Here is a 14,839-nt window from a genome sequence, read left to right on the forward strand (position 1 = left end):
TCTCTCTCTCACACACACACACACACACACACACACACACACACACACACAGGTTCTCCTCCCATAACCTACTTAGGGTTATTGTGTTGTAGAAGTTCAAAAGGGGAACTGTTGGCCCAGTCAGAAATTTCTGCAAACACACTTAATCATCCAGGAGCTTACACAAATTCCACCCAGTCATGATACCTAAACCAGTGGTCACCAACCAGTGGGCCGGGGACCACTGGTGGTCCGCAGAGAAATGTCACCCCCAAAGAACCCCCCAAAGTAATTAATCCAGGCTTAACACAAGGCTGTGCCACCCACATGGCCTGTGTGAACACAAGATTTGTGTCGCATTGCGAACAACACATAGTGAGGGGAGGGGGGAAATGGGGGGAACTTGCCAGGCTGCTTCTTTCTGCTTCTTCCTTCTGCTTTTGGCTGCACTCAAGGAAAGCAGCACAAGTCTTTCTTTCTCTCCCCCAAACTCCGCCAGAGATAAGTCTTTGGGACTCTGCAAGGCATCCTGCTCCAAGAGGCTGCGCCAGTGTGACAAGTCTCACAAAGACTCATTTCTGGCGGAGTTTGGGGGAGAGAAAGACTTCTGCTGCTTTCCTTGCATGAAGCCAAAAGTCTCTCTCTCCCGGAGAACGGAGCTGGAGATGGTATCCTGCGATCCCAAACAAAGAATGATCGAGGTAGAAAAATGGGGTGGGAAATTTTTCTGCAGACTTTTTTGGGGATATTCCCAGGGTCTGTGGTCTGCGGAATTTAAAATGATGAGTTTGGTGGTCCCTGAGGTCCAAAAGGTTGGCAATCCCTGACCTAAACCAAGTCATCAGACCCATTTTTTATATTTCGTCTTCCAAGAAAACTTACAAAGCGGCTGAAAAAGCAAGCCTCTCGATTACAAAATTCATTGCTGAAGACAGCAGCAGAGAATACACCTCCTATACCCTGACTGGATCCCTAGCAAGCTTATTGCTCTGTATCTGGACAATGGGAAGACTCTAGCAAGTTCATGAAGTTTGCCAACAGTCTGGTGCATTCAATAATATCTGAAAAAAATGAGTATATTCTATATACAGATAGAGTATCTGTATTCCCCAAGTAGAATTCTTGTCAGAAGTGTGTACTATGAAAACCATTGCTAAAGGAATTGAATGTGTAGTTGCCTAGGTTAAGCATCTTGTGAGAATGGCCTTGCAATTAATAGAGTATATTAATATGCTATGACTTTTTACCATTATATTGCCCTGAAGAACAGCATGCTAAGTCAACTGGCCAAATAATTGATTTTGATATCGTACTTATAACTAACATAAATACCTTTTTATATAAAATGGAACTTCAAAAATATCAACAGATAAACGAAGATTATATGTGCTTCAATATTTCTTATATTTTTTCCAATGTTAAGAGTGGAAAGAACTCAGAATGACAATTATATGTTCTGTTCTAAAAACTTAGACATTTCCCTTGTTTGATTCAGTAGGTTTTCCCTATTTGGGCTGCAGAAATCTAGTCCAAAATTAAATGGCAGCAAAGAGATACAGAAGACTTGGCTGTCAATGGATTTTACATATAGTGGTATAAGCCCAGGTCTGGTAACCTTATCTTTGCTTTAAGTGCCACATGTGAGTTGTCCACCTTCACTTATTATGCTACCTCCTCTTTTTCTCTGAAACTAATGTACTCATGCAACATTATTTCTCGTGAAGTAATGCCAACACAGCATTGCCACTATAATCTGTGCCACTAATTTAATGTTACACTACTTGTGCCTCATATGCCCCCTTTCTATCATAGATCTCTATTCAAGCTTTAATCTGGAGATGTTGTGTAGATAAGCAATGACCATCTCCTTTGGAATTTATTCCTTATTGACTATGAATTTTAGTCTTCTATATAAGAAATTTAAGACATGCAAGGATATTATGATTTAAACTGATCGGATGATGCATGTCCAATTGTCGTGCATCACAGAGGAAGCCTAGGGTGTAACTGACAATCCCACAGTACTAGATCTATTACTACTGTAAAAAATTTAAACCTCATGAATTTAATGATAAATCTAAATAAAAAACAATAGGGTTGCAATAAGGTAGTCCTTGAGATATGATCATAGTGGAGCCTGCCCACTATGGTTGCATGTTGTAATGGTTGTTAGGTGAAGCATCTCACCTAACAACCCCCTCCCAATCCCTGCTCTCCCCAGTGAGTCATTAAATGAACCCCAGGGTCTTTAGGTGGAAAATGGGGTACCTCATGGGTTGGGTAGGCCCTTGGAGGCCTAGCACAGGCTAGGGCCACTTGCCCTGGCCTCCCAAAGTTCCTCCACACTCCGAAACACTCTGTGCTCCACCTCCTGCCCCTTGGGTCCCACCCCCTTTGGGTCTCTCCCCCCACACACACACACACACCAGGCTTTAGGCCTGATTCCTTCCCCACCAGGCCAAACTCCCTCCTCACTTTTTGAAAAGCACCAAATCCATCCAGAGCACTGAAATACATTACTTCTTTGTGCAGCTTTATACCATGGTTCCAGAAGCAGCCACCATTTTCTCCTATCCACAAAATTGGATCACTACTATATGGCCTAGATTCAGAGACAAACTGCTTTGTTCTGCTGCCTTAACCAAATCTACTCTCAATGCTGCAGAAACCTTCTGCAATGTCAAGAAACTTCTGCAACACTGTGCAGACCCTGGTAAGGTAGCAAAACACAACAGTTTGTCTGGCAGCCATCATTTCTGCCCTGTCCACAAATGGTTGCCACATTCGGTTTTTGCACAAAGAAGCAGAATTAAATGGTAGAGTATTACTCTGCCTTCGCATCTGTGATAGTTCTTGCTGGATTGAAAATCAAGTTTTTCACCACTTTGTGTCACACATATGCCATCCAGTTGGTTCTAATGTGGCAAAAGCAGCCAGCAAAATTGAAAGAGCACTGGGTCTTATAACACACAATAGTGGCAATATAGTTTTACCAATAAAGTAAAATATAACAATATCTATGGTCAACACTGAATCTCTTGATGCTAATGGTATCTGAAATCCAAAATACCTGAAGAACATCTAATTTAAGAGTAGTTGTTTAATTAATTAATTAACTTTAAAATGTATTGGCTGCCCATCTTACCTTGAGGTAATTCTGGATCAATAATATTTTTGTAGTTATAATAAAAATACATCTGAGTGTGTGTGTGTGTGTGTGTGTGTATTAGAGAAGAGAGAGAGAGAGATATTTCAAGAGGGCAGTGTTTTGTATGGGGGAAATAATATTTCATGACGTGTTTTACTTGCAATAAGGTTCAGAATTAAACCTACATTTTGTAATGGTAGAAAGACAGATTCACCAATGAAAGGTCAAAAACTGATCTTCCAAACAATACTTGCATGATTTTATTCCTGTTAGAAATGGAAACAGCTCAGGTGGATTTTTTTTCTTCCTGAAAGGAATACTGGGGTTCCTCACTTTAGATTTTGCAAAACTGAATCACCCAATGAGGCAGACAAGCTGACTTAATGCCTGAGCCTACCTGGTCTTGTGAAGGCAACTGAGTAGCATAAGTCACTTTGCTATCATATACAGAGGGATAATGAAAACCAGAACAGGGTTCTCAACCTTAAGCAGCCATTATGGTCACAGGGAGCTTAACCAGCACCAGCACCTCCTCCACCACTTGAGAATGTATCTGAGAATCTGTAGCTTTTTTCTATAAGTAATGCAGACACATTAATGCAAGTGATACAGATGTAATGCATATTTTGTGGTGTTCCCAACAAATCAAACCAGAAAATATTTCTAAGGAAGGCTTGAAATAACTGATATGATTATATTTATATCAAAATGTGCATAAAAGGCCTGACACACTGTTACATGATCATGCATTGCTGTGTGTTGGCAAACACAGCATTTCCAGAAGACTTTTAAACTTTAGTCTCCTTCCCCTTCACAGCAAGAGATCTCCGTTTTCTACTCAGGACTGCCTCAAAGCTATGTGAACGTGGACGTATCTTCATTTCAGTGTAAGGGATAGAATATAAATGACCTTTCCATGGCTCCCAATTAATTCCCTGAAAATAAAAAATAGGATATTAGTTATTTTATATAGATCAAGTTTTTCAATCTATAAACAAATGTGGAAAACTTTATAGTGATAATACAAATATATCAATATTCAACTATTAGGACTTTGTAGGTTTTGCATATGTATTTTGTGTATAAAAATCTTTTAAGACAGACTGATAAATTGTCTCATTTGATCCACTAATAACTATAATTACATGGCACTTCACATAAATTACTTTGTGATGAGGGATGTGCAGCCTTTCCACTATATCAGTATCTCTTAATGAAGCAGCATCTTTGCTTGGGCTCACAGTCATACAGTCCCAGGAAAGTGCATATTTGAGATAGGTGGATAAAAATGGCAAATCCAGTCTAAACATCTGGTTTACTGTTCAATGCATATGAAAGCCACCACCAGCTAAAGAACCAGCAGCTGTGATTTCATTTTTGGGTACATAATAATAGGATCTTCACAGTCTGAGCATCTTAACCTTCAGTATGTAGGGATCAAACTGAAAAAAATTGACTGTCGACTACAATATATCTTGTATGATATTACAGGCACCTTTTTGACTTTGAGGGATAAAATGCATGATTGAAATACAGCAAAGAAAGGCAACGTGGTTTAGTGGCTAAGATGTTAGACTATGATGGGAAAGGCCAAGTTTGAAAATTTAACAAGCAGATTGTACATTCAGAAGTATCTTAACAAATTGAAGCATCTGAAGCAAATGAAGATCAGTAGACTGGAAAAGTCTGGCTTGAATGTAATTAAACAGTGTGACACAATAGCTAAAAGTATTAATGTACTTCAGTTGGGATTAAGTGCAGGTAATTCAGAATATTTTTGTTTGATTTTAATCAGAACATGTTTGAGATTTTGTATCTACTTCTGAACACATTTTAAAAACAATTTTCATATACTCATATACTTTCATATAATATTTCTCAAAAAAAGCAACAAAGATGGTGAAAAGGTTGAAAATAAAGGAATGGAATTAAACCTATGAGGAATGGATGAAACAACTGAAATAGTTTAAGGAGTCCTATATTTTAGCAAAAAAATATAATTGCTAACCGACCCAATCTCTTGCTTCAGAAGAACAAGGTTTACAACAATGGGGAAAAAAAACCCAAAAGGTGAATTTCATAATGTTATAAGAAAGCAGTAAAAGCTGCTCAACATTGCAACAAGTACCCTAAAAATGGGGTGAAGAGACTCACTGCAGTATTTAAACAGAGGCTGAGCAGCCATTGGAAATAGTACAATTGTAGATTTCACACTGAAAAGAGTTTGACTGGATCATGGTTTCTCAACCTTAGCAATTTTAAGATGTGTGGATATCAATTCCCAGAATTCTGTAATCAGCATGCTGAATGGGAAAATCTGGGAATTGAAGTTGAGATATCTTAAGTTGCCAAGGCTGAGAAACAATGGATTAGATGACTTTTAAGGCACCTTCAGAGTTTATGAGCTTCAATAATAGAAGCTCATAAACTTTCCCCAACAGATGTCTTATAATATAAGCTAATCAAGAAGTGCTAGATCAATCTCTTCAACAGTCGACAGGAAAAGTGTTCTTCTTCTATTAAATAGTTACTGAACATATATAATTATTACAGTTGATTTTTTTTTAAATTAAATGTGTATACATATCATCCATGCAAATAAAAATAGATCTGAAAAAACGTTTCATTTTTAAATCTTAATTTATTAGCCATATCTTTAAAAGAGACATTCCCTCCTATGTAAAAAAAAAAAAACGGAGGAATGACCTTTAAGATATTTGTTATGTCCTGAGGACTCTAGGAGTTCTCATTCAGGTCCACTCACTTTGTGTGGGCGTTATTACCCTTTTCCTCATTGGTTGATTCCCCCCAGCAGCCAGCTATAAAAGCAGGCTGCAGGGTCCAACCAGTTGCTGATTGCTGCGAGCCAGTTCCAGGCGTGGCAAGCACGGTCAGCCCTTTATTGTTATAATAAAGTATTGTTGCGCTCATGCTCTGGTTCAGCCTCTCATTGCTCAAACTTAACACTGGCGACGAGGATGGGATGGCTACCAGAAGCACCATGCAACTGCTGAGTCACTAGTCACCGATCCGCAACCCAGAGAGAGCGATCGGCCGACTACAAGAGAAACGCTGACCGCAGCCAGAGAGAGCGGCCAGCCGACAAAAAGAGCGAACGTTGATCCGCAGCCAGAGAGAGCGGTCTGGTTCAAAAGTTAGAAGCGTCTGTAGCCGCTTGTTAGCCCAGCTACGGGTAAAGCGAAGCGCTGCGAGCCGCAGTCGCTCAGTATTAGGCGCGAAATTCAAACGGGTGTCATTTGAATTTCAAACCAAGAGAGACACAGCGCAGCGCTGTAGTAAGTCACTAACGCCCATGCTGGCGCGAATCTAGACACCTCCAACGGCTAACAGCCAACGTGGTTAACCCAGAGAGAAAGAGAGGATAGCAAAAAACCCTCTCCAGAGCTGATTTCACTTGCAACCCATGAGCGCCCGTTGTCCCCAGAGAGATTTTTTCCACAGGTAGCCCAGCCGCTCCCAGCACCATGAGTTCCAACCCAGTATTCCCGGCGTTCAAGCCAGACGAAGAGAAGTGGGAATCGTATAAGAACCGTTTCAACCATTACATCGATGCGGTCGGCCTGGCAGATGCGGGAGAGCATCGGAAAAAATCCTATTTCCTAATCTACTGCGGAGCCACCGTTTACGATACTGCCACAGCACTCGTAGCTCCTAGAGAGTTGAAAAACGTCCCGTGGTCCGAGTTGCTTGAGATCCTCACTAACCACTACGCTCCCAGACCTTCACAGATCGCCAGGAGGTTCACTTTTCGTATGAGGAAGCAATCGAGTAAGGAGACCATCAATCAATATATGGCCGCCCTCAGAACAGCAGCTCTGCACTGCGGGTTTGGAACATACCTGGAGGACATGCTCCTCGATCAATTAGTTTGTGGGGTCAAGGACCACAACCTACAGAGGCGCCTTCTAGCAAAAAAAGACCTCAACCTCGCACAAGCGGTCGAGGAGGCCCTGGCAGCCGAGCTGGCAACGAACTCAGCCACCGAAATACAGGGCCCAAGCACCAAGCTGGCATCGTTCCCAGTCCATTCCGAGGAGGTGGTAGCAGAGGAAACCCTCAACGACGAAAACGATGTCCACCACCTCGCCTACGACAAACGGCCGCAGGTAGGGGCCAAACAAGAAAACACCGGTCCACCCAAGCACATCACACTGTGCCTATCCTGTGGGGGATCGCATCAAAGGGCCACCTGCAAGTTTAAAGGAGCCACCTGTAACAACTGCCATAAAAGGGGGCACATCGCGAGAGTCTGCCAAACCCCCCAAAGCGCTGCACACAGACTCCCTCCCTCGCACTCGGGACCTCAGAGGCAAGTATTAAACTGTCGCACGCACCGCCTTGCCAAGCGTACTTGCCACACTGTTAGTAAAATTTCTCTCTCCGTTTCCCTAAAAGGTAAACCGTGCCACATGGAGGTTGACACAGGGTCAGCGCTCTCAATAATTTCATGGAACACCCTCAAGAGACTTCACCCCAGCCTATCTACCACTCGGCTTCAAAGATGCGAGTTCGGCCTGAAGGACTACCAGGGGAAGACCATTCCTGTGATCGGCAGAGGCAAGTTTTTGTCAGTTTTAGAACTTTTAAAGGTCACCTACCTCTAGTGGTAGTTAACGGCAATTTACCCACCTTATTGGGGCTCGATTGGTTTCCCCACCTCGGCCTAGGGCTAACAGGAGTCCATGCTGTCTCAACCTTAGACACTGACTCCTTATTCGCTGATTTCGCAGATGTGTTCAGCGAAGAGCTGGGGTGTTATAACGGAACCCCATCTCATTCACAGTTGACCCCAGGCAGTCCCAATCAGACTAAAACCGCGAGAGTCCCATTTGCTATTCGACCAAAACTAGACGCTGAATTAGATAAACTATTAAAACAAGGGGTCATTGAGCCAACAGATTTCGCCAAGTGGGAGACGCCCATCGTCACACCCTCAAAAAAGATGGTAGCCTGAGAATTTGCTCGGACTACAAGACAACAATCAATAAATATTTACAAGTTAGCGCCTACCCTGTGCCCGTCATTCAGCACTTATTGCACACATTCGAGCCGGGCAGTATTTTCGCTAAATTGGACATGTCTCAAGCGTATCAGCAGTTCCCTGTTGATAACCAAACAGCGGAACTCCAGACCATCGTCACGCACAGGGGTGCCTTCCGATGCAAGCGTCTCCAATTTGGCGTAAGTGTTGCCCCAGGGATTTTTCAGTCCCTCATGGAACGGATTTTACAGGGCCTCCCTGGTGTAGTACCCTACTTCGACGACATCTTGGTCTCGGCCAGGGACAGACCCCAACTTTTCCAGAGAGTGCGAGCAGTGTTAGAGAGGTTCAGACAGCATGGCCTCAAGTTAAAAAAAGAAAAATGCGCCATTGCCACTAGACAGGTGGACTTTCTGGGTTATAAAATTGATGCCTCTGGCATTCACCCCCTGGAGTCCAAGGTCAGGGCAATCCACGAGGCTCCCACTCCAACCTCCAAAACGGAGCTGCAAGCCTTCTTGGGGCTGCTGAACTTTTACGCATCCTTCTTGCCCCACAAAGCCTCAGTAGCCGAACCCCTTCACAGATTATTGGACAAACAGTCACCATGGCACTGGGGGCACAAAGAAGACCAGGCGTTTAACGCCGTCAAATCGCTACTCACATCAGAGGCGGTGCTTATCCAATTCGACCCTAACCTTCCTTTAGTACTGGCAGCAGATGCATCCCCTTTTGGAATTGGGGCGGTCCTTAGTCACAGACTTCCCAATGGCGCCGAGGCTCCCATCGCCTTTTTCTCAAGAACGCTCTCGGCCACGGAACGCAATTACAGCCAGATCGACAAGGAAGCCCTAGCAGCTGTTGCAGCCGTGAAAAAGTTTCACGAATTCCTTTTTGGCCATTCTTTCGAACTGGTTATGGACCATAAGCCCCTCCTGGGCCTACTGGCCGGGGACAAACAGACCCCTCAGGTCCTTTCCCCTAGAATGACAAGGTGGACACTATTCCTAGTGGCCTACTCCTACAAACTTATTCACCGCCCAGGCAAAACACTGTCCCATGCCGACGCTCTCAGTCGCTGCCCCTTACCCGCTCCAGCTGAAGACCCCGCTCCTGTCAACGCCATTTTCGAGATCACCCAGTTGGACCTGCCCATCACCGCCCTTGACATCGCCGCCAAAACCAAGGCAGACCAAACGCTCGCCCAGGTGCTCGACTGGGTGAGGAGGGGGTGGCCAGGTGGCATCGTTGATAACAAATTAACTCCATTTAAGACTCGCATGCAGGAGCTGTCAAGTTTGCAGGGTTGTCTACTATGGGGCACTCGAGTGGTCATTCCGACCTCGCTGCGTACCCGAATCCTGGAGGCGTTGCACGAAGGACACCCTGGCATCGTGAGAATGAAAGCATTAGCACGCAGCTACGTATGGTGGCCGGGTCTAGACGAGGACATTGTCAATTGGGTAAGTTCCTGCAACATCTGTCAGGAATCCCGTCCTGCTCTCCCCATTGCCACCCCTACCAGATGGGAGAGCGCCAGCGGCCCTTGGTCTAGAATCCATATTGATCTGGCCGGCCCCTTGCATGGGAAGATGTTCCTAGTGGTCGTGGATGCTTATTCCAAATGGATTGAGGTAGCACAGCTATCCACGACCACCACACTAGCAATCACCAACGTGTTAACGCGCCTGTTCGTTACGCACGGGCTACCCGACTCCATCGTCTCCGATAATGGCCCACAGTTCGCATCTATAGAGTTCAGCCGTTTTGCTGCCAACCTGGGCATCCGCCACATTTTCACAGCCCCATTTCACCCTGCCAGTAATGGGTTGGCAGAAAGAGCCGTCAGGACCACCAAAGAAGCCCTCGCCAGGTTCAGCAGGGATGACTGGCACCACAAACTCTCACGGTTCCTGATGAGCCAGCACTCAACCCCCTGTTCAGTCACCAATAAGTCCCCAGCGGAGCTCCTGATGGGCCGACGCCTGAGGACTGTATTGGACAGACTTCACCCACATTACTGCCCTGACTCTCCCCTTGCTTCCACTTCGGGGGTTAGACATTTTATGTTACAGGAGCCTGTATTCGCGAGGAATTTCGCCGGGGACCCACTATGGATGCCAGGCGTGGTCATCGCCATTACCGGGCCAAGATCGTATAGGGTCAGGCTGGAGGATGGTCGCGTCTGGAGGAGGCACATAGACCAACTGCGGAGGCGCCACAGCACCCTTGCCAGCAGAAATCCAGAATCACCAGACGAAGGGGGACCGCCTCATCCGCCTCTCAGCCTCATCGCACCCAACGTCCAGTCCGCACCAACAGCCTTTCCGGTCAGCCCGAACTCGGACAACGGCGCCCCGAGAGCTGACCAGCCTGATCCGGCCCAAGGGAACTCGCCCCCAGTATCCAACCCTGTGAGTCCCGAGGATGCCCAATCCGATGAGCGCGTTGGCGACACACTGCCGGCTCAACCGTCACAGACTGATTCTGAACAGACAGACAATGCTCCCGAGCTGCGCCGTTCCGGGCGCCAACACAAACCCCCCGTCTACCTCAAGGACTATGCATGTTCGCATCTGGGGGGAAGGGGTGTTATGTCCTGAGGACTCTAGGAGTTCTCACTCAGGTCCACTCACTTTGTGTGGGCGTTATTACCCTTTTCCTCATTGGTTGATTCCCCCCAGCAGCCAGCTATAAAAGCAGGCTGCAGGGTCCAACCAGTTGCTGATTGCTGCGAGCCAGTTCCAGGCGTGGCAAGCACGGTCAGCCCTTTATTGTTATAATAAAGTATTGTTGCACTCATGCTCTGGTTCAGCCTCTCATTGCTCAAACTTAACAATATTGTTGGCTATTTACACATTTATTTTGATGAAAAAAACTTTTACAATATTTTTAGAATCTGCTACCAGATTAACTGGGATCACTATAAGCAGTGAAGTTTGTTAAATAGAGTCATTGATTATTTTTTAAAAAATGCATAAAGGTTGCAGGATTAATACAAAGAGTTCTTTGTATTATTTCAAAATTAAATAATAGTAGAAAAGTTCTCTTCTCCTTTCATAAAATGATTAAGATGGTCTAAAACACTTAGTAACTATCACAAGGAGAAGTATTAACAGTAATTTGCGTATTCTTGAAATTTATCACATGTAATCTAGAAAGATATGTACCAGACTCACCTCACTGTGCTTGTGTTCTCCATACTTCCCATTGAGATTAGCCAGGTGGCAGTTCTTATACCACCAGCCACCATGGTGAGTTATAGCACAGTTGGTAATAGCTATATCATTGTCCCTGTCTAGGGTTGTAAATTTCCTACCATTATGGTAAGTCAGGGCATCCCCTTAGGAGAGAAAGGGAGCATTAGAATCATGATATTTCTGACATTAGAAATCCTCTGATCACTGACATGAATCGGCAGAAATGTAATTAAATACCTTTCAATGCCTCTACACACAGACACAGAAACATGCAAGCAATTACAGATATAAAATCTTGCCAGAGCATAATTTAATATGAGTTAATCCTGGGTTTCTCAGTGCATTACCTATAAGCACAAATGTTCAGCAGTCACCTCTCTTGCTGCCCCCAGGCACCAATCAAGATTTTTTTTTCTAATTTGTCTTATTAAGAATAATTAACCAAGAAGCTGTCATGCTGCAAAGCAAAGTACCGGCATCTTTATGCAGAATACCTATAAATACGCATATGTTCCTTAGGCTAAATAGTGTAAAGCAATGAACCAGGTTGGCATCTTTATACAGAATATCTATAAATACACATACACATCTTAAGTTGAATGGTGCTGACAGGGAATGGCTTAGCCTTAAAATGTATCTCAGGACCAAGTTTTTTTCCTCCACCAGATATCATCAAGCTGACAACATGAAAGTTTTCCCCAGTTTTAAAATTACTGGAAAATGACTAACTGCAACCCTTTATTGAGGCAATAAAAAACCAATGTGCCTTCAGCAGAATTTCTCAGCTTCAGAAATTGGCTTTTCCTCATCTGATTCCTTTTTTCCTTTCCTGATTCCTGAGAAATTGACAGCTGGATAAAATTTCAAAGGATGTTCTTATTTATTTTTTTGTACATTATCTGCTTTGAACCAGAGAAGGAAATGGACAAGAGTGGGGAGATAGAAGGAGCCAAAAAGGGTGTAAGCATGTTTGTGAGCAAAGAAATGTAAATATATTTCTTGACCTTGGCTAAAGTATTTCTCAGTGAAAATATTATGGTTTCAAATACATTAATTTGCTTATTGTTGTTCAAACTCTGGAATTGTTTTTGCTTGTCAGGAAGACAAAAGGAAGTATAGATATTTTCCAGATAAGTCAATGTTTTTGATTGACTATAATGTTTCTTAATTATATTAAATGGAACAGGAGATGCCATCATACTGTGTAAGCAGCATGCAAGGGCATGCTGCTAAGTGGTGAATGTTTGTTGTATATATTTTTAATTTTAATTTTATGCCTAGGCTTTCTTATTAGTGCACATATAATCTCCTTACAGAAGCTACTTGCTAAAACATCCCTGACACACAACATTTCCAAAGCGTCCTTGAATATAATAAGTTCAGGAAGTCCTGAAAGATTGGTTGCTGCTCAGACAGATGTGAGATTTTGCTTTTTCACTCTCCATTCTCATTTCTCCCTCTAATATTTCACACACACCCTGATTTGGTTTTTTTTTATATTTTATTTTTTTATTTGAAATTTAATAAAGTTTTATTTAAAAAATAAAATAAAAGAAATGTTTACCTGCAGTGCCTCTGTAGTTTCCCAAAGACAGCTTGTATCGATCTCTGCTGGAGCCCACCTGGAAGAAGTCATAGGTAGCATAGGCTGACTCGTTGTGAGTCTGTAAATCCACCCTCAGTTCATAGGGAAGGTGGGCAGACTTGGTGAGATTATGCAGTTTTTCTAGACCTGCAAGAAACATTCCAGAGTCAGATTTAAGGTAGGCTGCCAAACAAACTTGTCAGACCTGTCCCAGCTTGGGTGTTCAGGAAAGAAAGATCCTTGCTTCTATCTATAGTGAAAGGTATACTGATGCCAAGTGGTTACAGCATAGCAAAGCCAGATCTGAGGATTTCCCGCTTAGTTCTGGTATTTTTTTTTTCTCCCAAGCCCTCCCCACCTTGATCATCTTGGAGGTGTCCAATAAGGTTCAGATTAGGTGTTTCAGTAACAGCTCCGTATTTTGACACCTCTTTGGCTGGGCATTCCCCATTCCATTCCCAAGCTTGTGTCTTGGGAATCTTTGAATCTCTCAAGCTCTGTTCTGGGCTGGCACCTCTGGTTCCTCTCATCCCCCCTCCCGATATCCCCCTACTCCTCCCTCTCCCTTTTATGGCAGGATGCCATCAAAGCAAAACAGGATGATGCAATGGCAAACCTGACAAAACTATTATATTCAAGGCATTTTTAAGTAAAGTAAGAATTCTTCCATAAAAATTGAGCTATTTGTATACAATAAACAAATATTATACAATCATTTAACTGCATGTCACTTTATATCAGTTCATTAATAGAAATACTTCAATTTCCCTTTCTAAGAATGTGTGTGTGTGTGTGTGTGTGTGTGTGTGTGTGTGTGTGTGTGTGTGAGGGGAGGGAGAGAGAGAAGATACTCTTCCAAGAAGATAATAAAACTGGTTTATAATTTATATATCCATTTATATGCTCTCTAACAAAGTTTATGATGGAACTACAGATAACATTTAGTGTAGGAAACTTTAAAAACTATAAGCTGAACATTAAAGCAACGTCAGGCTAAGCCCAGATATGACGCAGCATAATCCTAATCAAGTTCAGTCCTTATTCCCAACAGACAGAGTCTTGCCAAACTAAAGCTATAACCACCTGAAAATATCAAAGGACCGACCCATGGTCCATTTAAATGTATAATCAACAATCTATAATTGACAGCCATTTCTATTTACTATCCTAGAAATTTACCTCTGCTGTTAGATCTTGTATTATCATGTTATTTGTGCTATTGTATTTTTATTATTAGTTGAATAATAAAAATACATCAATATAAATAGCTTTTCTGCCTGGAAAAGCAATTACTTAAACAATGGGGTATAAATTTAGGAATAAAAAGTTCAATGAAGTATGAAGAGTACGTAATAAATGATTGCCTGTAATATCTGGTAGAAGAGATAGGAAAATGGTTTTAGTAAAGAATTGTGGAAAGAAAGAAGGAAAAAAATGTATCTTGAGCCTGTGTCAAACACCCACTATGGACACCCCAACCTGGAAACGCCCACCATGGACATGCCCACACTCCCCCCCACACACACACACACATGGCCCTCTGGGATCACACACAACCCTGATGCGGCTCTCAATGAAATTGGGTTTGACACCTCTGTTCTAAGGTGTGGCTATCCCGAACCTTTTCCCTCTGCATTCAAGCTGCATTGCCGAAATTCTCCCTCACTGCTCCTGCAGGTGCACATTCCATCACAATCCAACTATCACCATCTATTCCCATTTAGCTAATGATTTTCAACAAAGTTATGACTCTCTATAGCAGGGCTGTCGAACTCCCAGCCTGCTGGATGCGTCATGTGCTGGCTACGCCCACGCCCAGTTTAGCAAAGGGGGGAAAGTCCTGATACATCACATGACAACGCCGTGACAATGTGAGTTTGACACCCCTGCTCTATAGCATTGCAAAGCATGACCTATGGTGCTGA

At 43.3% G+C, this 14,839-nt stretch overlaps 1 protein-coding gene across 1 annotated transcript in view; it reads right to left on the reverse strand.

Annotated features, from left to right (window-relative positions):
• Positions 1 to 3,806: 3,806 nt before the first annotated feature.
• The window catches only part of TNN (tenascin N), a 42,333-nt gene continuing 31,300 nt past the window's right edge, over positions 3,807 to 14,839 (reverse strand). Inside the window, exons 12-14 of the mRNA XM_087930478.1 lie at positions 12,894 to 13,061; positions 11,309 to 11,472; positions 3,807 to 4,062 (exon numbers count right to left, since the gene is read on the reverse strand). Coding sequence (XP_087786604.1) covers positions 3,916 to 4,062; positions 11,309 to 11,472; positions 12,894 to 13,061 — 479 coding nt within the window. The 3' untranslated portion in view covers positions 3,807 to 3,915. The remainder of the gene's footprint in view (positions 4,063 to 11,308; positions 11,473 to 12,893; positions 13,062 to 14,839) is intronic.

This window comes from Pseudonaja textilis, chromosome 3, assembly GCF_049901715.1.
Source record: "Pseudonaja textilis isolate UNSWEBS1 chromosome 3, rPseTex1.2, whole genome shotgun sequence".
Taxonomy (NCBI): domain Eukaryota; kingdom Metazoa; phylum Chordata; class Lepidosauria; order Squamata; family Elapidae; genus Pseudonaja; species Pseudonaja textilis.